Source organism: Silurus aristotelis (genome assembly GCF_946808225.1).
Source record: "Silurus aristotelis genome assembly, chromosome: 11".
NCBI classification, from domain to species: Eukaryota; Metazoa; Chordata; class Actinopteri; order Siluriformes; family Siluridae; genus Silurus; species Silurus aristotelis.
Genome location: NC_139584.1, coordinates 16,320,247 through 16,348,168, shown reverse-complemented (window position 1 = coordinate 16,348,168; position 27,922 = coordinate 16,320,247). Strand labels below are relative to the sequence as shown.

At 36.2% G+C, this 27,922-nt stretch overlaps 3 protein-coding genes across 4 annotated transcripts in view; 2 read left to right on the top strand and 1 right to left on the bottom strand.

The window, feature by feature from the left end:
* avp (arginine vasopressin) overlaps positions 1 to 7,400 on the top strand; it is a 62,429-nt gene extending 55,029 nt beyond the window's left edge. For both annotated transcript variants that reach the window (XM_083554630.1, XM_083554629.1), the window contains exons 3-5: positions 2,728 to 4,244; positions 6,890 to 7,007; positions 7,100 to 7,400. In XM_083554630.1, coding sequence (XP_083410756.1) covers positions 2,728 to 2,891 — 164 coding nt within the window. In that variant the 3' untranslated portion in view covers positions 2,892 to 4,244; positions 6,890 to 7,007; positions 7,100 to 7,400. The remainder of the gene's footprint in view (positions 1 to 2,727; positions 4,245 to 6,889; positions 7,008 to 7,099) is intronic.
* Positions 7,401 to 12,095: 4,695 nt separating this feature from the next.
* slc35d2 (solute carrier family 35 member D2) lies at positions 12,096 to 21,122 on the top strand. The gene is made up of 12 exons (XM_083553955.1): positions 12,096 to 12,447; positions 14,950 to 14,983; positions 15,068 to 15,154; positions 15,531 to 15,598; positions 16,756 to 16,827; positions 17,079 to 17,147; positions 18,068 to 18,170; positions 19,241 to 19,333; positions 19,448 to 19,515; positions 19,614 to 19,692; positions 20,586 to 20,668; positions 20,760 to 21,122. Exons 1-12 carry the CDS (start codon positions 12,278 to 12,280, stop codon positions 20,899 to 20,901), a joined length of 1,068 nt encoding a protein of 355 aa, XP_083410081.1. The 5' UTR covers positions 12,096 to 12,277; the 3' UTR covers positions 20,902 to 21,122.
* Positions 21,123 to 23,490: 2,368 nt separating this feature from the next.
* znf367 (zinc finger protein 367) lies at positions 23,491 to 27,455 on the bottom strand. The gene is made up of 5 exons (XM_083553715.1): positions 26,871 to 27,455; positions 25,943 to 26,093; positions 25,742 to 25,861; positions 25,402 to 25,540; positions 23,491 to 25,183 (listed from the first exon to the last, which is right to left on the bottom strand). The coding sequence occupies exons 1-5, from the start codon at positions 27,147 to 27,149 to the stop codon at positions 24,931 to 24,933; spliced, it is 942 nt and encodes a 313-aa protein (XP_083409841.1). The 5' UTR covers positions 27,150 to 27,455; the 3' UTR covers positions 23,491 to 24,930.
* Positions 27,456 to 27,922: the final 467 nt, after the last annotated feature.

The following is a 27,922-nucleotide window of genomic DNA, read 5'->3' as shown; positions in this document are numbered from 1 at the left end:
ATGAGGAGGAAACCTTAAAAGGGACCAGACTCAAAAGAGGAACCCATCCTCATTTGGGTGATAGCAAGAGTGTGATTATAAATCTTTTAAACAATACAGAACATTGGAGAGTGAGAACTAACATGAGTACTGGAATGTAAGATTATGAGTAATGTCTTTTCTGCAGTCTTATACAGTCATTTGAGGTTATGGAACCAGGAGCTACTGAGCAACTCATAAAATAGCTCAATGTGGGAGAGCTGACGGTTTGGAGAAAGGAAAACCACTCAGGACAGGACCAGTTCTGAATGAGTTTATTTTTTATATTTTCTGAATGATCAGTGCCAAAGACACAAACTCGCAGGCACACACACACCCTGGCATGCCCTCTCGCTCCTCTCGCTCCTCTTTTATGCTCCCCCTGATCACTGCAAGAGAGACAACATTCATTAGTCACAATTCCCCTTAGGTGTCATTCCCACGCTTTCCTGCTCCCGGCCTCGCCCTCATTCACAAACCTGCGCTCAGCCAGGCCCCCGCTGCCACACTCAACAATTGCAATCATCATAATGCCAACACCAGCTTCTCCATACCAGAGCCTTTAAACACTCAAAGAGGTCCAAACTCCACATAAAGTGGGATCCAAATGGCGCTGATACGTCCCTAGATGGTTCAGGATGTTTCTACTTCTTTAAAGGTCTACATTCTTCATTAGGTGGGACACAATATCTCAGATCAAAAATAGAACATAGATAAAAACAATCAAGCAAAGCAGATAAGTAGAGTTGTAAATGGAGAGATTGCTTAGCAAGAGAGAGAGAGAGAGAGCGATAGAGAGAGAGACGAAAGAGTGCATATATAAACACAGAAAATAAATGTATTGATTGTTGTACATACAACAATCAATACACACAATACATTTAATACATACATACAGGACATAGAGGAGTGCTGTCTTGTGACTTGGCCCTCTGGTAACTGCAACCCCTCCAGGCACCTGAAAAAATCCTAAGGGGGCACCCTGGGAAAAGTGACGGCAAAGCAGCATCCTCCTTTTAGCCAGAGTGAAAAGTAACATATAAAGCAGAACTAGGAATAGTAAAGAGGCATAGCAGAGCGGTGGTGTGGGAGTGATTCAGTGGGCTTCTTCCGCTTAAGGATTTTTCAGGTGAAGTCATGCAGCAAACTGACTTCACATGATGCTGATTATTTTTGATGTTCCAAGAAAATTATGTTCTGTGCTCTCAAATCATGAGTAATGTTTTATTAAGTCTGCTGTATACAATGTTAGTGATTTGTTATGAATTGGAGACAGGTTTAAGAGCTGGGTTGTTTCATTTTAAGCATAATACTATCAAAACAAACAGGCAAAACAAAAATCACAAAAATAGGAACTGAACGCAAAACAAGAACATTGAATTAAGCATACAAGAGGCAACAGCAACAACAGTCTTGCAAAACAATGGTTATAGAGAAATTATCAGGCAAAAATCACATACAATATAGATGGATGGCTCCAAAAGGAAATGTATTTGCTAAGGCAGCAAATTACATTGAATTACCAAAAAAAAAAAAATAAATAAATAAATAAATAAAATTCATTTAAAATATATTACTGTAAATCTTTCAATTATGACAGTGCAAAAAGCCATCTGAAGATAAAAAAAAAATTGCGTTTGCATATGATAACATGCAAAAGATCCAAGGTGCAGAACAGCTGCAAATAGATGTAAACCTACAGCACATTCTATCCAATAGAATAGAATCTATTCATTCTAAGAGCTGAGAAGATGTTGTGGAGCCTGGTAAAATGGCTCTCTTGAACCATGATGTAATATAACTACCAATGTGCTCATGGTTAGAATCCCATTGAGTGGATGGGTAGACTGTTCATGATGATCTTCAATCTCTTCTCTGAGACAGTTCTGTGAGAGAGATGGTGTTTTCTGATCAGTTTATTGAAGTACCTGGCATCTCCTGCAGTGATGATGTTCCCCTAGACCTTTCTACACTTTAGAAATTGAGGCTGGGTAAATTATTTAGACGATTAAGTTGATAGAACAGCCCCCATAAGTCTGCTGGACTCATCAAATGACCCAGGTTTTTAAGGATGATGCATCTGCACTGGCCTCCCACATAGTGCTAGTACATATAGTGTTTTTGCCTGTCCAATCCGTTCTGTAGTCTTAGAGAGTCTTTAACACACTGATAGTCCTCTAAAAGATCCCTGTGTGTTCCTGATGGTAAGTAACAGGTTTGTTTGTACCACAAGTCTCTCAGCAAACCCTAATATCCTTTAATCCTCAGTGGATGTACGTGCGGTAAGATGAGGCTGTGTGAGGGTGGCTTGGTGTTGAATTGTCGATGGGACACATTACAAATATAGCAAATGTCTTTTTGTTGTTTGAGTTATTAATAGTTAGATTCCCTCCATTTCCACTGGATGTATTTACGAAAGAAACCATTTGATAATATTTCTAATAATCTGTGGATGAGTTACAAGCCACAGCATGACAAAGTTAGATTGTATAATCTTTGTTTTTGCCAACAAGCATAATAAATCAAAAGGTCACACAAATTAACTTGCCAAGCTGTTCCTGATTTATGATGTTGGAATAACTATGATATATAATTACTATCATTAAATATTGCCTCTGGACAGTTTTTTCTGTTGTTTTTCATTCTGACTTGATTGTGGGCTACATGTGATCATTTTGTATAAGATTTGGTATTCCTCTTATTTTTTAGCGAGTTGTGTTCTGGATTCTATCTGCTCAGAAGACAGCAGGCATAACCATCATGCAGAAGGAAGCAGTGTATTGAGGAGTATTTCGACAGGAGAGATGCTTTTGCATCTCCTCAGCCTGGCTACTGTGAAGCAAAAAGAAGTTCAGAGATTCAGAGCCACTTGATTATTCACATTATTCACATACACAATGCCTATTACTAGTGTTCAAACATGTGACAAATGAACATTTATTGTGATGAACTAATGCCACATAGAGTTAAGTGTGTGAAAATATAATGAATAAATAGTTCTTGCAACATGTTATGTGTGTTTATTCCTTATTATACTGTCTCTTACTTCTCACCGTTTCCTAGTCTTTTGACTTTTGATCAATTTCCATTCATTGCCACTTTATTGTTGAAGAAAACAAGATTAACCGCTGTCATTAATGTCTCACTCTCACGCCAGAGTTCTTCCCAGGATGTAACATGTTTTACAACCTTTTAGTAACCAATCAACCATTAAAGAACATTACAAAACCAACAGACTTTTTACACAAATACATAAAGAGTTAAATGAAAAGGAATGTGACGGAAAATCTTGTATTTAATTGTATTATTATATTTAATCTCGAAAGGCTTTTTATGTGAAGTCATGTATTCCAAACACCTCTACATGTTTGGAAAGTGATTTTCTTTTCAATCATGGCATTAACCTTTTATTTCTGTAGTGAATAGTGTCTGATTCTATTCAGTTAATATTATATCATTGTTTAGTTGTTTATTTAGCTTTATCTTTCCAAAGATGCAAAATATTTCCAAATATTCAAATCTATATGACTGTTTATGGCATTGTGTACAGCAATTAGTGAAAATATTTAAAAGAAATGCTAATAAACATATATAGCATATTGTAGTAAAATATCACTTTCTTTTTTTCCCCATGGTTCCTTTTATTTGTTGTCATCCAGTTTACATTTTATTTGATGTTAAGTGGATAATTACTGTCAGCTTTGACTCACAAGTAGATCTCAAGCCACGTTCTGTAAAGCTTTCTTTTGCTTCATTTTGGTGTTTTGCAATGCACAATGTTTCCTGTACATTCATTTCATGTGCCAATTTTTGCTATATGCATTCATTCTTATTTGTTTACTTATTGTTTAAAATGTTCTTGCAAATCTCTTTGTCTTTTATGTCTTATACAATAGTCAGTGCATGTGTGAACATTATAAAGGAGTATAAGTTTTCAGAACTCTTTACACCTGCTGCATACTCAATCCAGGTGTGTGTTCCCAACGTTCATTGTGTCTGTTACACAACCATCTAATGTGCATTTTTCCCTGTGCAGGCATTGTGCTGAAACAAGTCAGAGGATTAGAGGAGGCGTTATTAAGAATGCAAATTCTAAGACTGTGTAGCTAGAAAGGGAGAGTGAAAGTGTGTAGTTCAGCTGTGCATGTTCAATCGCTCTGTCATCATGGAACCCCGAACTGCAGTCGTGTTGCTTCTCCTTTGTGCCACCATCTTAACCACTGAGGGTAAGAATAATAAAGTGAATAATAAATATAGATATAGATATAAAGTGAATAATAATAAAGTGAAGAATAATATTATATATTTTTGTATCTGTGGTCGGTCGTAATCAGAGGTTAAACAGCCTTAAAAACAAAAAGTTATTTTTTCGACACCTCATTCGAAATGTCACGCTATAAACGTGTGTGTAAGATATAAGTGTAAAGATATAATAATAACTATAATTATTGTCCTTAATATCAATAATATTTATAGTTAATAATATCATTATTGCTATTATTTTCTTTTTTAATAATAATAATAATACAATAATACAAATGAAACTACTACTGAACTGATCTTGTTGTTATCATTATAAATGTTAGGTCTGTGACTCACAGATAGATCACAAGCTATGTCCTGTAAAGTTCATTTTTGTATTTTGCAATATTGAATGTGTCTGACTTCTCACTGTGCAGTTTTTCTCTGATGGACAACTGTCTTGACATGCCCTGCTTAGAGGTGTGTCATGTGTGAAGATTATAAAGGAATTACACCTTTACTGACTTACACCTAAACAGTTTAAACTGTTGTATAAAAACACTTTTTAAAAAGGATATGTGATTGTGAATGGGTGTTGATATGAGTTGATTGCATGGGGTTGGTGTTGAATTTATTGTGGATGTGTTATCTTGTAGGGAAAATAGAAAAATATAGATTTAATATATTTTATAATATAATCAACCATTATAGAATTGCATAAAGGGATGAAAAAATAATAAACTTTTGCTTCATCTTTCAACCTTTTTGGACATTTTGTGTTATAGATGTGTTCCTTTTGGTGTTGTTTTTTTTGTATATTTAGTTTTTATATAGTGCTTTGTTTAAAATAAAACAGGGAAAATGTAATGAAATTCATGCAGTTATCCAATCAGCCAGAAGCAGTACATGCTATAAAATCATGTGGATAAGAGAACAGTTAAGAGCTTCGGTTAATGTTCACAACAAACATCAGAATTGGAAAAAAGTGATTTCTGGGACTCTATGACTCTCTTTAACATGGTAATATACACCGATCAGGCATAACTATGGCCCTTGCACATTTGCCAATTTTTCCTGTTTTTAACACAACTTTGAGGACAAAATGTTCACTTGCTGCCTAATATATCCCACCCATTAACAGATGCCATGATCAGAATCAGAATCAGAATCGGGTTTATTTGCCAAGTGTGTTGACACACACAAGGACTTTGGTTCCAGCCATTAGTGACTCTCAAAAGTACAGACATAAATAACACTACACTATTGTGATGATGAAGAGATAATCAGTGCTATTCACACACCGGGCATAATGTTATTGTCATAATGTTTTGCCTGGTTGGTGTATTTTGTGTATTTTTCTATTCTCAATAAAATATTGGTTCTCAAGAAAAAAACTCAATGACGGTGCAACCAGATCAATAATATATTTCATCTTCCCAGAAATATTTGTATTTCTTTTATCTTAACTATTTATTATATTAAATATAATATTTCTCAAATCACAGACCAGTAACAGGTCTACTCTTACTCAACCTTCTAGCTTTCCAATTTCTACATTTCTCACTAGTATAGGTCAATTCTGGCCAAAAATGACCTTATATTGTGTTGGTTCCCCTTTTGCCCCCCAAAAAAACCCTGCCCCATCGAGGCATGGACTTCACTAGAACCTCGAAGGAGTTCTATGGTATCTGGCACCAATATGTTTGAAGCAGGTAATGTATGATGCCTGATGGGGCCTTAATCGTTTAGACCTGTTTGTCCAGCACATCCCAAAAATGCTTGATTGGATTGAAACTTGGGGAAGTTAGATGCCAAGTCAAAACCAAAAACTCATTGTTGTGCTACTCAAACCAATCCTGTTTTTCCTTTTTGTTGCACAACCCCATACACAACAAACTGTGAGCCACTGTGTATTCTGACACCTTTCTATCAGAACCAGCATTAACTTCTTTAGCATATTAAGCTACAGGTGCTCATCTGTTGGATTGGAACACACAGGACAACCTTTGCTCCCCACATGCATCAATGTGCTCCATGACCCTGTCGCAGGTTCACCACTGTTCCTTACTTGGACCACTTTTGATAAATACTGACCACTGTAGACTGGGAACAGCCCACAAGAGCTGCAGTTTTGGAGATGCTCTTACCTAGTCCTAGTCGTCTAGACATCACAATTTGGCTCTTATCAAACTCGCTTAAATCCTTACGCTTGCCCATTTTTCCTGCTTCTAACACATCAACTTTAAGGACAAAATGTACACTTGCTGCCTGATATATCTCTCCCACTAACCAGTGTCATGAAGAAGAGATAATCAGTGTTATTCATTTCACTTGTCAGTTGTCATAATGTTATGCACCCTGACTGGTGTACATGTGACAAATATATGTACTCAAGCATTTTTTAATAGATGTGTGTATACACATCCACACAAGTGTGCATGTACGCATATATGCACCTGGACATACAGACTGACATATACGTTATTCATCCTGTTTTTATATATATATATATATATATATATATATATATATATATATATATATATATATATATATATATATATATATATATATAAAAAAAGAATTGTTATAACCTGACCTCTATAAACCTCATATTGTTTTCCAACAGGACTAATCCCAAAATGCTGCTTAAAAACCTCAAATATAATAAAGCGGAAAACAATACTTAAAGCTCAAAGATATTACATTCAATCGGATGCTGGACTGTGTGAAATTAAAGCACTGGTGTAAGTGGACAGGATTCTCTGATTTGAAAAAGAATTCTAAACATTACAATGCTGTAGATTTGATACATCTTAATTTCATCCTATTTTTTCAGTTTGCATGTGGGACGGAAAAACATGTGCCTTGACCCTAAGCTGGAGATAAAGGTGAAACAGTGGATGACCAAGAGGGACATGCGTGCCTTAAACCGGAAAAAACAGTGATAACATTTTCCCCATTCCACTGCATGAATCTTTTTTCTTTAAATGTTATGCGAGATGTATGTGATGATTTGTATTAAAATGCAGAAATCATTTTAGCTAATTAAAAGATTTTGGTTTTGAATCAGCAATAAAATACTGTATCAGGTTTCAGATCTGTATCTCTATTCTCAATAAATCTTTTTCTACAGGCAATTATAGGACATGCTACATTCTTCTTATAGAGAGTCATTAGAGTAACAATCCAGAATGAGACAAAACACTCAGACAAAAGAAAAATTCACTGTGTGTAAGTTTCGAATCCTGTATTTAAAATGTTTTGTTTTTTTATTGCTAAAGCAGAGCCACATATTGTAGTTGAACTGCAAATGAAGACAAAATCAGCTCAGGATATTTATTAAAATTCATTTTGGTAGGTAATCAGCACATTATTATAAATATTTAATGCAAAACTGAGAGGCTTTTTTTCTTCATATCAGAAATGAAGACCTTTACCATCTTTCTAGTATTTAATTACATTTACATACAAAACACCTTCGACCACTGATGATCAGAAACTGCTGTGAGTCGACCTGAAATTTACAGTGAATCAGAGTAAAAGCTGCATCATCACACCCAAAGACCTTTACGCTTACAGCCAAAGACTTACTCCTAAGTTTACATATTTGGCTGAACACAGAGCGAAACAAAGAAAAGCTTTATATATGCACCAATGTTATAAAAAACATGGAGTCTCAAAAACACATTCTATAAGTTTTAGGTGATGACAAGAACTGAAGCAGATATGTAGCTTATTGTTTCCACTGTTTCCAAATCAAGTGGGTGTTTTGTCATTTTTCTAGATAATTTGCATACATCAGAACTATTATATTCAGAAAATGAAATTTTGCTATGATATTGGTGTTTTTTACTTTTAGGTGTTGCAGCATTATTAATAATTACATCAGCAATACTGGTAGCAGAAATAGTTCTTTAAACAGTTATTGATGCAGCTGTTTATAGTGCAGGTGTAGAGTGTTTCTGAACAGTACTGTACACCACATACAGAACCAGTACAGTGACATTTTCTATACTAGTTAGGGACCCTATTCAGGACATTGAATGCCGCTTGGACACGTTTTTTATACACAGCCTTGATTTTTCATTAAATTGAATTACTTGCGTCTTGCAGGCTACAGATTAATGACTACAAGCAATGTAGTGGACATAAGTATATAACAACCCATGCTACAATGTAGCAGTTGTCCAAGAAGATGAAATCTTAAATACATTCACTTTTTACAAACATAAATGTGTTTAAATTGCTGTATTTTCTATTGGTATTATATTATTATTATTATTATTATTATTATTATTATTATTATTATTACTACTAAGTATTCATGTGTAAATAATGTTACATATACATTTGATACACATATCATACACAAGCATTTTTTATAGATTTATGTATGTAGACACACTCCAGCATGCACGTATGCCCATACATTATTATATATACACACTCAGTATCTCAAAAAAGTGAGTACACTCCTCACATTTTAGCAACCATTTTAGTAGATTTTTCAAGGGACAATATTATAGAAATGACCCTTGGATATATTTTATAGTAGTCAATGTGCAGCTTGTGTAGCAGTACAGATTTACTGTCCTCTAAAAATAACTGAGCATACACCCATTATTGTCAAAATAACTGGCAACAAAAGTGAGTACATCCTAAGTGAGCATGTCAAAACTGTCTAAAGTGTCAGTATTTTGTGTGAGCACTATTGTTATCGAGCACTGCCTTAAACCTACTGGGCATGGAATTCACCAGAGCTGCAAAGGTTGCTGCTGGGATTCTTCATAATAACATCACAGAGCTGCTGGATGTTATACACGTGGCGCTTCTCCACCTTTCGCTCGATGATGCCCCACAGGTGATAAATACGGTTCAGGTCTGGAGACATACTTGACCACTCCATCACTTTCACCTTCAGTTTTGGGGTCATTATTATGTTAAAAAACTGCCATTCAGTCCAGTTTCTAAAGGGAAGGCATCATGTTCAACTTCTTTGATGGACCCTTGCGAGGACTGTTCAGAATAGAACCTGTCTTGGTAAACCTCTGTATGATCCTGCCCACTGTACTGTAACTCAGTTTCAGGGTGTTACCAATGTTCTTATATACTAGGAGATCTTTGTGGAGAGCAACAATTCCAATGTTTTAATTCTCAGAGTGTTGAACATGCTCTAATACAAGAAACACAAATTTGTATGGTCCTGTCAAGCAGACAAAAACATGAACCTGTTGAATAGGACATGTTGGTTTGCTTGGTTACATACAGCTATTATCATTTAGGGTGTACTCGCTTGCACATTGACTACACTAAAATATATCCGAGTTTTATTTTTATAGTATTGTCCCTTAAGAAGATACTGAAATGGTTGCTGAAATGTAGTGGAGGAGTTACTTTTGTGAGAAACTGTATACATGCTATTAATCCTGTTTTTATATACATTTTTTAATCGTTGTTATAAACTCAAAATTTTGATGTAGTTATATTATATAAATGTTCATTTGATGTTTTCGCATAATGTATGTATGACATTCAATCAATCACTAGTCTCTACATTCCCACATTTTAAAACGAAAAAGTTTTTTCTACAGGCATTTCTATGACATGCTAAATCCTTCTTAGAGTCATTATAATAACAATCTGGTTTGTGTAGGTTTGGAATCCTGTATAAAATTCTTTTTTGTTTTTTTGCTGCTAAATCAGAGCCACATATTGTAGTTGAACTGCAGATAAAGACACAGTCAGCTCAGAATATTTACTGACATTCATTTTGGGAGATAATTAGCACATTAATATAAATATTTAATGCAAAACAGAGAGGCTTTTAATCATTACATCAGAAATGCATTATTTTACCATCTTTCTATCATGTTAGACTAGATCAGTGTACAATTATGCTTTAGAAATGCATAGCTCCTTAAATAAACAATAACTTGACAATTAATTTGATACCATACTTGTGTAATCGAATGATCATATGCAGGTTGAACTAGTTGGTATACATTTACACAGATTGTCTGTGTAAATGTATACTAGCAAATTAAATAGCAAAAGTCACTATGCACTTGTACGTATGAGTTAGTTTACTTTCACATTCAGTACAATTCAATGCACTCTTCCCTATTTACAAGAGCAGTGAGTGAAAAGTGAACTTGGTTGTGGTTTGAATTTGATTATTAATTTTAAATTGGTGTTAGGCTTCCACCTAGTGGCAGCTTTTAAAATGACATGGGGTACATCGGTAGAAGAATGCTGAGGATCGAGGTGCCTGGCAGGAGAAAAATAGGGAGGCCAAGGAGGAGGTTTATGGATGTGGTGAGGGAAGTCCTTTATTCCTGATGTCATACCATACTATGAAAACCGCCAATAATGATCCTAAACTGCTTTGAATTCACAGTAAATCAGAGTGAGAACTGCATCATCACACCCAAAGACCCCTACTCTTAAAGCCTAAAATTCACCCCTAAGTGCCTGAACACAAAGTGAAACAAGGAAAAGTTTGGACACACCTTCTCATTCAAAGAGTTTTCTTTATTTTCATGACTATGAAAATTTTAGAGTCACACTGAAGGCATCAAGGGCTATTTGACCAAGAAGTAGAGTGATGGGGTGCTGCGCCAGATGACCTGGCCTCCACAGTCACCGGACCTGAACCCAATCGAGATGGTTTAGAGGTGAGCTGGACCGCAGAGTGAAGGCAAAAGGGCCAACAAGTGCCAAGCATCTCTCGGGGAACTCCTTCAAGACTGTTGGAAGACCATTTCAGGTGACTACCTCTTGAAGCTCATCAAGAGAATGCCAAGAGTGTGCAAAGCAGTAATCAAAGCAAAAGGTGGCTACTTTGAAGAACCTAGAATATGACATTTTTCAGTTGTTTCACACTTTTTTGTTATGTATATAATTCCATATATAAATCCACGTGTTAATTCATAGTTTTGATGCCTTTAGTGTGAATCTACAATTTTCATAGTCATGAAAATAAAGAAAACTCTTTGAATGAGAAGGTGTGTCCAAACTTTTGGTCTGTACTGTATATATATATATATATATATATATATATACACCAACTCCTTAAAACACATGGAGTCTCCAAGACACATTCTGTAATACTGTAATACTTAGATAACAAGAACTGCAGGGGGTTAAACATGTTCATAGAAATGTTCCTCAGCTCTGAAGCCCATAGCCTTAGGTCATGTGAAGGAATGTTGCCCAGCAGGTCAACACTTACAATTACTGCCAGGACGAACAGGATCGATAACCTGTTTGCCCTTCCTGAAATACAGGACCCTTTTGTCCTTAAGCATATGCAAGGCATAAACATATGAATGTGATATATCCCATCTCTAACCTTTGATTAATGCAGATGTACCATTGTAATAGTGTACTACCCTTGCTTTATTCAACTCATATAAATCTTTTATTTGTATAGGATTATGCATCCTTTCTACAGTATGCAAAGCTGCCACAAAGCAGCTTGGATGGCAGTGGGAAGGATAAACTTCCTAATGTGAAATAATAATAAAAAATAAAAAATACCTTCTCAGCCTGCAGTCTCATAAAGAACCTTATACTCTTCGGGGTATTGTTCTAAAAATAAAACTGGAAAGTGTTGACAGGGTTCAAAGATAATTAAATTCAATATAATTTATAATAGTTTTAATTACAGTGGCACTTATTATTATTATTATAATTATTATTATTTTTTACAAATGAAAAAGCCCAGCAGCATAGGAACTGCATTGCACGTCTTTCATTAGGTCGCCTTGTATTGGACCAGCGATCAGGCCGCCGCGTGTACAATGACGTCATCAGTCTGTACAGTACAAATTGCGAACATTGACGTCATCAGCCAACAAGTGTTTTCTCAAACTTCGCACCTGTTGCGAAAACAATTCAGACAGCGTCAGATCGGAGTTATCGCGATACTTTACATTAGATAGCAATGTAACTCAGTCTGGATTTAAAGCTCGTGTTTAAAGTTTGGGAAATCAGTCAGACCAATGAAGGCAACATGTCTAGAAAAAGCTCTTCTTTTACTTCGCCCAATTCTTCTGCTTCCTCTTCGCCAGTGAATCCTGCTCCAAGTCACGGGCGGTTCTTGAAGCTCTTCTCCGCTGCATTCTACGCAGTCAGCTCTTTTCTAATTGTGGTTGTCAACAAGACAGTTTTAACAACCTATAGGTAAGTTCTGATCGGATCCGAGACAACATCACTTCCGCATTGGGGCAACCACGCCGGAACGCCACAATGATACTATCGATGAGGCTGTGCACTGTCCAGGAGAGAAAGCTCTTATTTAAACATGATAGCTAATGTATTTATATCTGGTGGTCTGATATCTGGTGGACCACTTTTCGGTTCAACATATATATATATATATATATATATATATATATATATATATATATATATATATATATATATATATATATATATATATATATATATATATATATATACAGTGAGGAAAATAAGTATTTGAACACCCTGCTATTTTGCAAGTTCTCCCACTTAGAAATCATGGAGGGGTCTAAAATTGTCATCGTAGGTGCATGTCCACTGTGAGAGACATAATCTAAAAAAAAAATCCAAAAAAATCACATTGTATGATTTTTTAACTTTTTTTTTTGTATGATACAGCTGCAAATTAATATTTGAACACCTGAGAAAGTCAATGTTAATATTTGGTACAGTAACCTTTGTTTGCAATTACAGAGGTCAAACGTTTCCTGTAGTTTTTCACCAGGTTTGCACACACTGCAGGAGGGATTTTGGCCCACTCCTCCACACAGATCTTCTCTAGATCAGTCAGGTTTCTGGCCTGTCGCTGAGAAACACGGAGTTTGAGCTCCCTCCAAAGATTTTCTATTGGGTTTAGGTCTGGAGACTGGCTAGGCCACGGCAGAACCTTGATATGCTTCTTACAGAGCCACTCCTTGGTTATCCTGGCTGTGTGCTTCGGGTCATTGTCATGTTGGAAGACCCAGCCTCGACCCATCTTCAATGCTCTAACTGAGGGAAGGAGGTTGTTCCCCAAAATCTCGCATTACATGGCCCCGGTCATCCTCTCCTTAATACAGTGCAGTCGCCCTGTCCCATGTGCAGAACAACACCCCCAAAGCATGATGCTACCACCCCAATGCTTCACAGTAGGGATGGTGTTCTTGGGATGGTACTCATCATTCTTCTTCCTCCAAACACGTTTAGTGGAATTATGACCCAAAAGTTCTATTTTGGTCTCATCTGACCACATGACTTTCTCCCATGACTCCTCTGGATCATCCAAATGGTAATTGGCAAACTTAAGAGGTGCCTGGACATGTGCTGGTTTAAGCAGGGGAACCTTGATGATTTCAAACCATGACGTCTTAGTGTATTACCAACAGTAACTTTGGAAACGGTGGTCCCAGCTCTTTTCAGGTCATTGACCAGCTCCTCCCGTGTAGTTCTGGGCTGATTTCTCACCTTCCTTAGGATCATTGAGACCCCACGAGGTGAGATCTTGCATGAAGCCCCAGTCCGAGGGAGATTGACAGTCATGTTTAGCTTCTTCCATTTTCTAATGATTGCTCCAACAGTGGACCTTTTTTCACCAAGCTGCTTGGCAATTTCCCCGTAGCCCTTTCCAGCCTTGTGGAGGTGTGCAATTTTGTCTCTAGTGTCTTTGGACAGCTCTTTGGTCTTGGCCATGTTAGTAGTTGGATTCTTACTGATTGTATGGGGTGGACAGGTGTCTTTATGCAGCTAACGACCTCAAACACTGCGACTGCACTGTATTAAGGAGAGGATGACCGGGACCATTTATTGCGAGATTTTGGGGAACAACCTCCTTCCCTCAGTTAGAGCTTTGAAGATGGGTCGAGGCTGGGTCTTCCAACATGACAATGACCCGAAGCACACAGCCAGGATAACCAAGGAGTGGCTCTGTAGGAAGCATATCAAGGTTCTGGAGTGGCCTAGCCAGTCTCCAGACCTAAACCCAATAGAGGATCTTTGGAGGGAGCTCAAACTCTGTGTTTCTCAGCGACAGGCCAGAAACCTGACTGATCTAGAGAAGATCTGTGTGGAGGAGTGGGCCAAAATCCCTCCTGCAGTGTGTGCAAACCTGGTGAAAAACTACAGGAAACGCTTGACCTCTGTAATTGCAAACAAAGGCTACTGTACCAAATATTAACATTGACTTTCTCAGGTGTTCAAATACTTATTTGCAGCTGTATCATACAAATACATAGTTTAAAAATCATACATCGTGATTTCTGGATTTTTTTTTTTTAGATTATGTCTCTCACAGTGGACATGCACCTACGATGACAATTTTAGACCCTTGCAAAATAGCAGGGTGTTCAAATACTTATTTTCCTCACTGTATGTATATGTACTTAATGTGTATGCAGCAATTGGCCCCCCCCCCCCTTAAAGTTTATCATCTATTTTAATGGAAACAATAACAATTTTAAAATACATGCAAGCCAACTTTGTGCTTGTACTTCTGTAAATATGTATGTATGCAATGGTACAGTATGTCTGAAAATTTAAAATCACAATTTCCAAAAAGAGAGTGTGGAGATGTCAATGGTTTAAAAAAAAATTTGGTAGAATGTAGATGTAGAGGTCTTTAACATTTACAGTGAATGTCTGCAATCCATTTGGGGCAGAAATGTTAAATGTTTTGTCTTTATACAGGTTTCCCTCATACACATTCCTTGGAATTGGACAGGTCAATATGAATTTCCATTTTGTTTATGGTGTCTGTAAACTTGTGAAAGTATGACAGTCTTTTACTTTTTTTTTCACCCATCAGATGGCTTGCACAATTGTCATTCTTTATTTAGCCAAAATGTGCAATGCAGTCTCTTTTCAGGACTTTGACAAGAGCTTACACAGAAAGGTATGGCAAGTATGGAAAATATTTAAATATATGCTTTATCCTGAAATATGACTTTATGAGAGACACTGCCAATTTGTGACAACATTGTGAACAATACAAATATTTGCATATGGTTTAAAAATCAGTATAGATATATAGTATATATTATAGTAAATTATAAAACTTTCAGATTTAGATTTACTGCTAAAATAGTAATAATTAATAGACAATATGTGTGATATACTTCTAGTTGTCATGTTTGCTGAATGTAATTATAATACATATATGAGTATACATGAAGTTAATTGTGTCACTTCTCTGATTTTATATTACATTATATTATGCATCTTAATATGGCTGATCTTATTCTAATGTAATATCCTCACACTCTTCCCAGATATTTCCTTTGCCATTGCTCTATGTTGGTAATCACATAACAGGTCTGGGAAGCACAAAGAAATTAAGGTATTTATTCTCATTTAATGCTTTAAGGATAGAGCTTTTGCAGACTTCACTGTATGGTAGACACAGATTATTTAAAAAGAATTACATTTTGCCACCAATCTACCCAGGATAATGCTGTCAAATAACAAACATTATTTATAATAAATGTTATTAAAAAATTTACTATCATTTAAAAATTGAAATCTGCCATTTTAATAACTATATAGACCTTAATTCAGTACTTTTTAAAAATAATTTTTGGGTGAAACTGCAGCTTTAAGTCTTATCGGGTAAGTGTCAGACACACGTGTATTTGTCAGTTTCTCCTATTCCTCACAAGCAAGTAGATAAGATAGGGAGTGCCCATGATGTGCCATTCTCAGGTCTTTTTCCATGTTCTCATATTCAAGGACATTTTTTGTCTCAGAGCCATTCCAATATTGTTTAGTTATCCTGGTTAAAAGCTCACTCCACTCTAAAACTGTGCACTCTGGAGCATTTTCCTTGTATATGAGTGCCTTCCTCTTTCCCACACTACTGACTAGTCTGAAATGATATCTCACCACTGTTCTTTACCAAAAGGAATAGAATTACAAGCTAATAGGCAGTAATGGTTTTCCCCAGGCTTGGAGTTCAGCTTAAAGATAAGAAAATTCTCATGCTCTCCTCAAGTGCTGATATATATGCCTTTTATTCATGTGTGGCTAGTCTCGTAATCCAAAAGCCAGCTCTATGAAGAGTACACAATGATGGAGCCTACTGTACTCCTGGGAATGCTCAAAGTTTTGGAAATGGTTTTATACCTTTATCAGGTCTATATCTCAACACATTGACTGCAGAGGTTGTCATTGGACTGTTCCAAGGACTCCATGGATTGTTTTTTTTTTTTTAATGACATGCACTGTGAACTGTTATTGTCTGTTACTGTTATTACTGTTACTGTTATTAACTGTTACTGTTATTGAATATATATTGCCTTATATTCTTGAGGACTCTAGTCACATTCTGTATAATGATCTACAAGATAACCTTTTATTTGGCTCACTTAAAGAGACAGTAGTTTACATTAATCTTGATAATAAATTTTTCAGATGCTCTCCCTATTAAGTGTTGCAGTATTTTTTCTTCGCTGTACTTTTTGTTTACCACTGACTTTTACTCATCTCTCTTTTGTTCAGCTTGCCCATGTTCACTGTGCTCCGAAAATTTACTATTCTACTGACAATGATTATGGAATCCAAAATATTGAGGTATGTTTGGTATTTTTATATATATATATATATATATATATATATATATATATATATATATATATATATATATATATATATATATATATATATATAATAACTCCATTAAATGTTCTAGCATGCATACCTAGTACAAAGGAAAGCTGATTATTACATATAAGAACTAAAGGACATTGAGAACTCCATGCAGAAACCTTCACATGTTTTTTGTTTAAGCATGCTGGTTATAACAGTCAACAATGATCTTTCAGAAAATCATTTTCACCTCAGCTGACGTGTAGCGTGGTGGCCATTGTGTTTGGTGCTCTGATTGCTGCAAGGTACAGTACCACATTTACTTTACTTCAGCAAATACAGCTATTTACATATGTAGCCATGTTTCTATGAGCAGCTGAAAACCACCAGGGAGAGTGAGAATCGCCTGGAAACCCTCATGCTGTGACTCTCAGCCACGGCACCAAAACCTCACTTGGGACACAGAGTAGTGGAGAAAAACCCAACTCTAACTAATTTGGCAAGCTCTGTGTTAAAAGTGCAGTATAGCTAATAAGAACCACTCAACCGCAGTGGCATATTATGTCCATCTTTTCCTGCAATATTCTTACATTAACTTTCTCCTGCTGGATTGGTAATGGGCCTGAATGCAAACACAGTTGCATATGTAATGTGTCTGTTTCTCGATTCATAGTCCTCATGGTGAGCAGAATCACTGGAATAACATATAACATATGCCATAGCAGCATGAGGACCCAACTCAACTTAGAACTATAGACATATTTTCAGTTAATGCCTATTCTTGCCTTGTAGAGTGGGGAAGCACATGCAGTCTGTCTGGTGGTCAAGGTATTGAAATCCATCACTCAGTGGGTCAGTGTATTAAAACAGGGCAATTCCCATGTAAAAGATTATCCTGCTAGCCGAGTCGAGTCTGTACTAACCATAACAAGGAAAGTTCCCCAACATGGATGCTGCACAAAAGTAGAAGACATAAATCTGGGTAGGAGTCTTTGAGAAGATTTTGTATATAAAGTTTAACATGTGCATAAGGTGAGATGAAACAGTGGACTGATAGCTGTATGACATAATTGTCATTATATTGAATACTGCATAATATGGCGATTTCTGAATTAAAGGGTGGACTTAGCATGCATGTGCACACACACACAAAAGTGTCAGGTGATGCTGAATTTGTTGCATAACAAGCAATCGAATTTACATAATATTGTCTCATTTGATATAGTTCTGACCTGGCCTTTGAAGCAGAGGGATATGCTTTTGTTCTGCTTAATGATGTCTTCACAGCTGCCAATGGTGTGTACACAAAGCAAAAAATAGGAAAAGAGGTATGTGCCTTAACTTAAAAGGTATGACCAAAGCTATGCTAACCCCACACCTTCACACCTATAAGTTAGAAGTACTCAATTTTCAGTGTTTCTTGTTTACAGGTATGCCTTGTTTAAGCAATGCATAACTGTGAATGTCTACTTTTGGTTTAAGCCCTTGGTTTTGCTTGTGAATGCTGCATTTGGTATTAAACAGGAAAACGTTAAGAAATAAGAGGGAAATTAGATTAGAGCCATTGGAAAAGCTTTGGGCAAAGTGAATACAACAATTTGGAAGCACAGGTGTGCAAACAACCACACATTAAACAGGTTCACCTGTGAAAACCAGACTGAGAGCTGTGAAGATAAATAGAAAAACAGCAGTCAGTGACATTAATAACAGCCTTCCCAGGGCAGGGGTAAAGGTTTCTCAATATACCATACAAGTCTTAGAGGGCAGAAATATAGTGGTTATAGCACAAGATACAGTCCACTCTTCAGGAATACAAATCAGAAAGTGAGATTGTAGGTCAAAAAGAAATACAGAGAAGAGTCACAGAGGTTCTCGAGCCGAAATTTACCTCTTTCAAAGCGGTGGAAAGGCCAAAGTGAAATAAGGCATCTGCTTATGACCCGGAACATATGAGCGGTTGTTAATAGTGGAGGTATTGGGCTTATGCACAATATCGTAACTATCAGGACAGTAATGCTGGAATCTGTACAGTATTTGTGTTCTTGGTTATTTATATGCATACTCTTTGCTAGATATCAGTCTTTTATTGTAAGTTTATTATTTGAATTCTTTTATTTGTATTTTATTTTAATATTATTTTCAATAAATCAGTGATATTTTACTATCACATCTTCATGGTAATGGACTATTTTTAGTATTTTTTTTTACATATTTAAATAAAATGTTGCCATAAGAGATGATTGCTGTAATAAAAGTTAGATTATTCTCTTTTTTTGTCATATCCCGAGGCAAATGTGAAAGTTGTGTAACCCAATCTTGTAACTAAACACTGGATTTATCTGTGCTATATTAACTTTGTTTTCCACTTCTGGTGATGTATTATTCTGCTTTGATAAAGGGCCTGGGCAAGTATGGAGTTTTGTTCTACAATGCATTTATCATCATAATCCCCACTATATTAGCAAGTGCCTACACTGGAGATTTAGAGAAGGTAAGTCACTGAGTGAGTGACTGAATAAAGAGTGGAATGCATCTTTAAAAGAAAGTGATGAGGCTGCAGTAAAATGGATTGATTCAATTCAGTATGTTTTTTTTTTTCTTTTAGGCCATTGCTTTTAAAGGATGGGTATCACTGGGGTTCATTTTTTTTTTCCTTTTGTCATGTATTATGGGGTAAGCTCGAAGCAACATTAAGAGAAAGCCTTCTTGAATTTTTTTTTCATCGAGCCTTAAAAATTCTCAACTTATTTCTTCATCTTTTATTGTAACAGATTCATTTTGATGTATTCCATTGTTCTATGCAGTCATCACAACAGTGCCTTAACCACTACAGTTGTTGGTGCCATTAAGGTATGTAGAAGTTGTTATCTATGTTGTATGCTATCTATCTATCTATCTATCTATCTATCTATCTATCTATCTATCTATCTATCTATCTATCTATCTATCTATCTATCTATCTATCTATCTATCTATCTATCTATCTATCTATCTATCCCTTCTTTTTTTTTTCCCAATAAATTTTAAAGCTATGCATAATAACAGCTGCTAATAAGGTCAGCTGTTACAGGAAACTTTTAAAAATTGCTTGTCCTACCATTTTACTTGGAAAATAAAATAATCAGCAGCAACATCACTCTTTAAAAATTTATATTATTATATAATTATTCATAATATGATCAATGTATTATTACAATAAAAATTTTTTAACCAATTTTCACCTTTTTTCTTTTTTTTTACAAGGTTCTGTCATTTTCCTGGCATTTAAAGCAAAGCTTGCACGTGATTTGGGTTTTTTTGTTTTTGTTTTTTTACACTGATTTAACAATTCGTTTTCCTGTACATCATTAATTTTTAGTGTAAATTTTCAGCTGGCCACATTGGCCTGTGATGGCACTTTGGTGATACTGGCTGTGTATATTTCACAATATTGTAATGTAAATATTCAATTCACCCAATTTCAAAATGGTTAAAGAATACTCTAAATATTGTTCCAAAACCACCCAAGCTTAAGTTTAAGCTTTAAGCTGCTACTGTATATGAGCTGAAATTCCTGTGAAGCTTACATAAAAAATATTCTATTTGTACACTGTCAATAGGTGGATAGGGGTTACATTTCATTATAATCTTCATAATTCTGTAAGAATTTTACTTAAATCTGTGTAGTTTCAGTCCTGTAATGTGTATATAATCCAAATATACTTCCTATATTTTCCTATATTTGTTACTTGTTCTTCTTGCAGAATGTTGCTGTAGCCTACATTGGTATGTTCATTGGAGGGGACTATGAATTTTCCTGGCCAAACTTTGCAGGACTAAATATATGGTAAGAATTCTCTTTGAGCACAAAATTTCAAATAATAAATAATTTAAATATAAAAATTAACAATACAATTTTTTATGTTTTATTTCTATAGCATATCTGGTGGCCTGGTCTATTCATACCTGACATTTTATAGCACCATTAGCTCCTCACCACAGATAGCAAAACAAGAGGAGAAAGAATTGAAACATGTCGTCGAGGAACCTCAAAAAAACTCTGAGAAAAGACTATTCTAATGTACACTATGTCTATATTTGCAAAGGATTTTTTTATACCTGATTTTACTTAAGCTGCAATTACTGACTTTAGATTTGCACACAACGTAATATATTGACTTTCAATTTTTAAAACATTGTATTTAAAATGGTCGCTATGAGTTTAATGTGGTAAATGTCAACTTGTCAACTTTGAGGGCTTGTGGGCTTATATTTGTAATAAATATAACTCTTTTTATAAAGGCTCATGGTGTAGTATATATACAATGAGCATCAATCTGGGTGGCAAATTTGCTGTTCTCTATCTGCTTTTGGCTAAATTTCAGTGTATTATACCTCATAATATTGCATATACAATAAGTAAAACATATTATTTTTTGTTTATTGAGGCTTTTAATCCATAATAACTCATTATTTACAACTTGAAACCCTTAAACTCTTATCATCCATCGTTCAATTCAGGCTTGAGTTTGTCGCTTACAAAAATTAGTTTGCACATTAAAGGGTAAGTACCTACAGGCACCTGGAATATCTTAACAAAGCATGTAATACAAGCTACTTACAAATCTTGCAGGACAGAAGTCTCAACCCTAAATGAAACCTAAATCCTACAATCCTAGATCCCAGAAACATGATCTATATATATGATTAAAGTTACATTTAACATTGGCAGTAACACTGCAAGAAACTTGCAGTATAAACCTAACAATGATTTAATCATAATTATATGCCACAAAATAAAATGTCTGCCTGAGCAGAAGTGTATGAACATATCAGATAACATACACAGTGGCATCTCTCAAGCTATGTGCCAGTGCTAGAAGAGAATGTAGAAAGCATGTCTTTGTGTGGTGTGTTCATGCATTGTGTACACATTTGTAGTTGCACAGCAAAAGTAAATAAGGTTTTTGGTAAGTGTGCACTGCACTCCAACAAAGTCAGTGTTCAAATTAAGTCCCGGGGGTCCCATACCTCCCATTAGCATTAAGGGACTTTGGGGGAGATAGAGGGGTTCCTGGTCATCATTAAAACTAGGATACTAGTTGCATTTACATTATTGTGCTGCTGCTACCACAAAATGATACTGTCCTTTATTTGCCCTTTATTAGTTTAATAAACTAATTAAAATTAGATTTTTGTCTAAAAAAAAAGTGATAATTTTATTACAACAGTGTTAATTTTATTACAACATTACTGACAAACAATTTTCCATTTTGTCAACAGTAATTACATTTTTTAAATACAATTATTTTAGATAATTACACGATTAAAAAATAGTGAATGAAAAAGTGCAAAATGTAATTTTTACTATTTAATTCTTCTAAAACGATTGGGGTATGTGGGGGTGGGACGACCCAGACCCCCCCCCCCCCCCCCCCAAGAGCTTTGACACAATTTGAACACTGTACAGAGGCATTTGGCTATTACATTCATGTTTAATAAAATAGATAAACAACTACTTTACAAATAAAAACTACCTCATTAAGCTGCCTATAATCTTGCAGTTGTGAGCTAATTATTAACATTATAGGGTTGGGAGTTTTAGCGTTTACAGTAATGAGACTTTACAGGAACCCAGACTAGTCACTCTTTTGCTATTGCTATGGTATTTCACATTCTTTTAACTGTACAAAAAAAAATCCCTGAGACCTATAACCAAAGAGGAAGTCACTCAAGTTCCTGTGGTTGGGGTAGAACTAATGATATAAATGGCTAATTGTGACTGGTACATTTATAGACATGACGTCACCTCTATTTAATGGTTACACTCAACTTGGAAAAATGGTAGAAAAAAAGAAATTTGGAAAAAAGTTCTTTTGCACTCAGAAGAGCAGTGTATAGTACAACTTAGATCCTCCAGTAGTCAATTTTATCCTGTAAATATGGTCCTATTCCTACAAAAACTATTAATAATAGTAAATAAAAGTAAGAATAAGTAGGTTTTAATTCATATCATGAAATAAAATAAAGAGCTTGGTACGTATTCATTTGTGGCAGTGCCGTTTTCTTATTCACAGGGCACAGATTATCTTCTTACAAATTTAAAAACCATGCAGTGCTTTGCATATTCACCCCTTGTACTTTGCTTTTCTATATTTTAGAGTCATTTATTCACATTTGATGCTTTTATGTGGCTTTTAAAAATGGTTTTCTTCCTTCGACTTTTTCAGTTTTTGCAGAGCGTCCAGGTCGTAAGTGTTCTGTGTGTGGCTTCTACCGTTAGAGTTGTGGAATTACAAACTGCTTACGGTTATGCTGTATTGTTTCAAATTGTATTAATGGAGTTAATGGTATTCCACTAGAAGTTTAAATATTGGGATTTTTCTAATAAAAATCTGTAAAAACCTTTTTTAAATGTTGTGCTGAAGTCAATGAATAGCTCTTTGTTTTATTATGATGCAGGTTGGGCATAACCCTTTAATAAACTCAGCTAATTCCATTCAGCTAATCATGCGACCGAAAACAATTTAGCAAAATTCACAGGTTTCTCGCCCACTTCAATATTATAGATTTTCTAGATTTGTGATGTAGCTCTATTAAACTCCATTTTAGTTCCATGTTCTAACATTTTTAGTATTTCCACATGCAGAATGGAAGCAATAGAGATTATTGTCAGTCATTTATGGTGTTTATTGAAAACCAGCAGTACTAACCAGAATAATAAAAAAATGCCTGCTTTGTACATTTACAATGTCCTTTTTCAAACATCAAACTTTTCCATGGTACAGACTGAACAACTTGATTTACATTCTTTGTCACGCACACTCACACACAAAAAAAACCCTCACAAAAGATGCTTCTGAGAATTTAACTTAGAAATTGTGCATGTTTCCAAACGACATGGTGGAATATATTATTCATTTATTTACACATATTAGAACACAATACAATAATTAGGTGTACATCATATAATCTGTTTTTGTTTTAGATGTTCAAGAGTAAAGATATTTTCCAGTTTTGAATTTTCTTTCACCAAATTAGATTTTTTTGGGGGGATTCATGTAATTCAAACAAACTTCACTGTACTGATCATCCAATGTTTTATCCGAGTTTGGAAGTGTTTATATTTTCAGTGAGATACAATGTAAAAAAAATTAAATTAAATTAAAAAAATAAAAATAAAAAAAGAGAAAAAAAGAGTTTTGGAGAGAAATAAAAAAACGACCGAATGTAGTGTTAAACAGTAAATATGTCACCGTCAGTACAGAAAATAAAATGGAAACTCTTCTCGCTGCCAAAACAAGTGCTGTCTGTTGATTTTAAGTGGAAAATCTTTCTTCAGTCTCACTTTAAAAGCTGACACAACCATTTAACAAAGACCCCACTGTCAAACTGCTTTATGTTGAAGTAACACTAAATAATGTGCATTTTACTTAATATGACCATAAAAACACTGGCTACTAAAAGCTAAAATATTGATGTATGTTGAAAAAAGGTATGGAGCTGTCTATAGTTTCACCAAGCTTGTGTTAGTTTATGTTACTGTGCAGTCTAAACCTCAGGCATAGTACACAAAACGTATGATAAAAGCAGTGGACTGAACATGTGTAACAAATTGCTCTACTGTGTTAACTCAGGTGCAGCTTATCAGAGAGTTGAGTATCTCCTCTTACACAAAGCCCATGCAGGCTTCTCTTGACTGATCTGCTTATTCCAACATTAAATGACAAGTGCTGCATCTTAATGCACAAATCGCAACCACACAAATACCCCCAAGTTCTTCTATATACATGATACAAACATGCTCAATTCCACACAAGAGAAAAAACTCGTTACCACAAAAAAAAGTGCATGACATACAAAACAAAAAAAGATCGTCTCTCTCTCTCTCTCTCTCTCTCTCTCTCTCACTCTCTCTTTGATAAGCTGAAAAAAAAAGTAAAACATTCTTCATATAACAAATCTACCATAGTAGCAGCCTAAGGTTAAAACTGAAAGCAAAAATAAGGTGCGTTTTAGCTTATGTCGGCTACGAGACAAGCCGTGAAAATCCTAGGGTTTAAACATAAGCTAGAATTTACCCAGCAATATGCAACCCTAAGGTTTAGTTTATGGAGACAGGTTGTTGGCTAGCTCAATAAGAGCCAATGCTCCATGAAGCCGCTCTCTCTGCTCCTGGAGGCGCCGGCGAGCAGCTCCTCCTTCTCCACTGCTCTTCCCCTCATCCTGCTCGTCCTCTTCACCTTCGTCAGAGGGCAGGAAGTCCATAGGGTCTTGCTGCTCCTGATCCTCTGCTGTCACCTTATTCGTGGTTTTTCCTTTGCTCTGGACAGGGGTTCTCTGCTCACGCGTCTGCCAGTACCTGTGAACACAAAGTCCACTTAGTATTGTATTTTGCTTTCTACTTCTATTTTATGTGTTAAATATACACTATTGACTATTGATCATATATAATAGAATGTAAAGATCAGGCACCCTGTTCTGCTATTTACATTGTTAGTTGCTACTACATTCTTACATTGTAATATTATGGCATATATAAACAAAGCTAACACAATTAAAAAACAATAAAAAATTTACTTTGATAACCACTCAGCCACAGCCTTGTTGTCAGCCCCTTGTGATTTTCCAGGCTCACCAGTAGGCTCCTCTCTCTTCAGCCTGGCATAAGGATGCTTAGGGCAGTGCCGGTTAGCGTGAGTGAAACGGCTCCCACAACCTAAATTAAGCAGAGGAAAAAAGATTTCTAATTAGTACAGAAGTCTATGTGCATTCTAGATAAATGGAAAGATAAATGTACCTTTATACATGAGTAATACAATGATTATTATATTATTATACTTATACTCTCAAGTAATAAATATGTAATGAATTTTCATCTGTAAACACAACACAAATCTCTACATTTGCTTTTATTCACCTTTCTCTGAGCAAACAAAGGGCTTTTCCCCAGTATGGAGTCGCTGGTGTGTTTTCAGCTGGCCGCTCTGGACAAAGGCCTTCCCACAGTCTGGATAATCACACAGGTATGGCCTCTCACCTGAAACATAGATGGGAATGAAGTTTTCATTTTCTGGGCGGTTTGTGTGTCTCAAGGTGACAAAAACCGAGTGCGCCTTACCCGTGTGTGTCCGTTTGTGTGCCTGCAGTGATTTCTCTCGAGGGAAAACCCGGTTGCAGACATTGCAGCGGATACGGCTGTTGGAGCTCTCGCCCTCGCTGATGAGCTCACGCACTGTCTCGGCACGTGGCCGACCACGTCGTATCCCATCCTGAAACGAGGCGTGACGTGAGTGTCAGTCAGCTGGAAGGTTATTCAATTGTATACAAACGTTATATACAGCAGTACTTCTAACCAATATCCTAAAGAAAACAATGTGAATCTGCAAAATAGATATATTTACAAATGGCACATATGTGGGTAGTAAAGTTGAAAAGGAATAGGACTAGTGTGTAAATTAAATGAAGTAAAGCATTTGTAGAATGTAATGTAAGGAACTGCAGATGTTTATTTGCTACACATCAGCCACGGGACAGAGGATTTATTTAGACATAATATATGATACACTTCCATGAAGTATGAGAGAATCACATGCAGGCCATGCTGAACAGGATCTGGTGTTGTGCCTGCCTCTAATGACCGGGGATTTTTGGCGCGCAAAAGTGACGTCACTTCGGAGGCCAGCTGCCTCTTCCGGAAACGGAGTTTAAAATCCATCATGTTCCCCATAAACGCGGGCGTTTACCTTCCTTCCTTTATTTATTTTTTCTTTAAAAAAAATTACAGTATTTACGTAGGTGCAAACGTAAGTGATCCCGGTTTGCTTTATACTGGGGTTACACTGAGCCACGTCCATTTATAGATACAGTGTTTCCACTGAACTCGGTTATTCCTTTGTCTTTATATTGTAACTACAGACTCTTTACTAAAACACTAATCCCCAGAATGCACCAGATTTTTCTTTACAAATTTTAGGATCCACGTGCAAAAATCTAAAACAGAATATTTCACACAATTCCTAGACAAATATTGCAATAGATTATGTTACCTTGAGGTGATCTGTGCAGGAGCCGACATCTGTATCTGTAGCAGGGCTGTTTCTCGGGGGCGACGCCGCTCCGTTGCCTGATCCGGGACTCAGGGTTACATTGTGTGCATTTTCTCCCCATCGCCACGGATACACCATAAAATCACTAAATCCCGGGCTGGTAGGCATCATCGAGTCCACAGCTTTCGGCTTAATGGGAGTTGTCTTGATCACAGAAACCAGCACTCTTTTAGGCGAATCGTTGCAAAAAATCACTTGAGGATGCTTGGCGTCTGTCATCGTGAAGAAAACAAATATATAAAAAAACTGGGTGCTTTGAGAATATTTAGTGAGATCCTTTCGGAGATCAGAGCGTCATATAAAAGTATCCAGTGCCAGACTTTGAAGTCCTGTATGCAATCAAACCGATTAATATGAAGTAATCCAGTAAATTATAAAGATCCTTTCGCCGGGAAAATATTCATTTCCAAAGCACAATTTAGCGTGGAACAGATGAATAATTCCTTTGCGCGTGCTACGGTAAAACTAGGTACTTTCCGCAAAACTCACGGTGGTGCTTGTTCAAGTTTAGCCGACCCCTATTACACTTTTTCCCGCGTCAGAAATCGCGCCCGAGGAGACCCAACCAATCAGAGGTGAGAACATTAAAGCCCCCTCTCCGAAAACAGGAGAAGCAACCAATGAGACAGGTGGGAAACCGTCAACGGCGAGCACAGTAGCCAATCACACTACTTCTGGAATTTTCGTTTTCACGGATTGGCTGAAAGACCCTCCAGCCAATCAATTTCAAAACACAAAAGCCCGCTTCGAATGACGGACAGGATGGCCAGCCAATCACAGCGCGACGTCTAGACAGCCGCGCGCTGCAGTTTAACGGCTACCGCGCGCGCTGTTTATACTTCTGCTTTTTGAGGGGATTTAAAGGGAACGCGAGGCGACGCGAGGAGGCGGGAACGAAAAAAGACCCGCCAAAAAGGTTAAATGTAACACAGATGTGTTTTGCCGATTTTACTACATGAACGTTACAGTTACTTTTCTCCTGAAATCTGAGC

What these genes read in the sequence shown, in the direction of transcription:
- slc35d2 (XM_083553955.1), top strand. Translation starts at nt 12,278, where the DNA reads ATGTCTAGAAAAAGCTCTTCTTTTACTTCGCCCAATTCTTCTGCTTCC. An exon ending in ACAGTTTTAACAACCTATAG is followed by an intron (nt 12,448 to 14,949) that starts GTAAGTTCTGAT and finishes GTCTTTATACAG; the next exon opens with GTTTCCCTCATACACATTCC. An exon ending in TTTGCAGGACTAAATATATG is followed by an intron (nt 20,669 to 20,759) that starts GTAAGAATTCTC and finishes TTATTTCTATAG; the next exon opens with CATATCTGGTGGCCTGGTCT.
- znf367 (XM_083553715.1), bottom strand. Translation starts at nt 27,149, where the DNA reads ATGACAGACGCCAAGCATCCTCAAGTGATTTTTTGCAACGATTCGCCT. An exon ending in CCTGCACAGATCACCTCAAG is followed by an intron (nt 26,094 to 26,870) that starts GTAACATAATCT and finishes GCCTCGTTTCAG; the next exon opens with GATGGGATACGACGTGGTCG. An exon ending in CTTTGTTTGCTCAGAGAAAG is followed by an intron (nt 25,541 to 25,741) that starts GTGAATAAAAGC and finishes TGCTTAATTTAG; the next exon opens with GTTGTGGGAGCCGTTTCACT.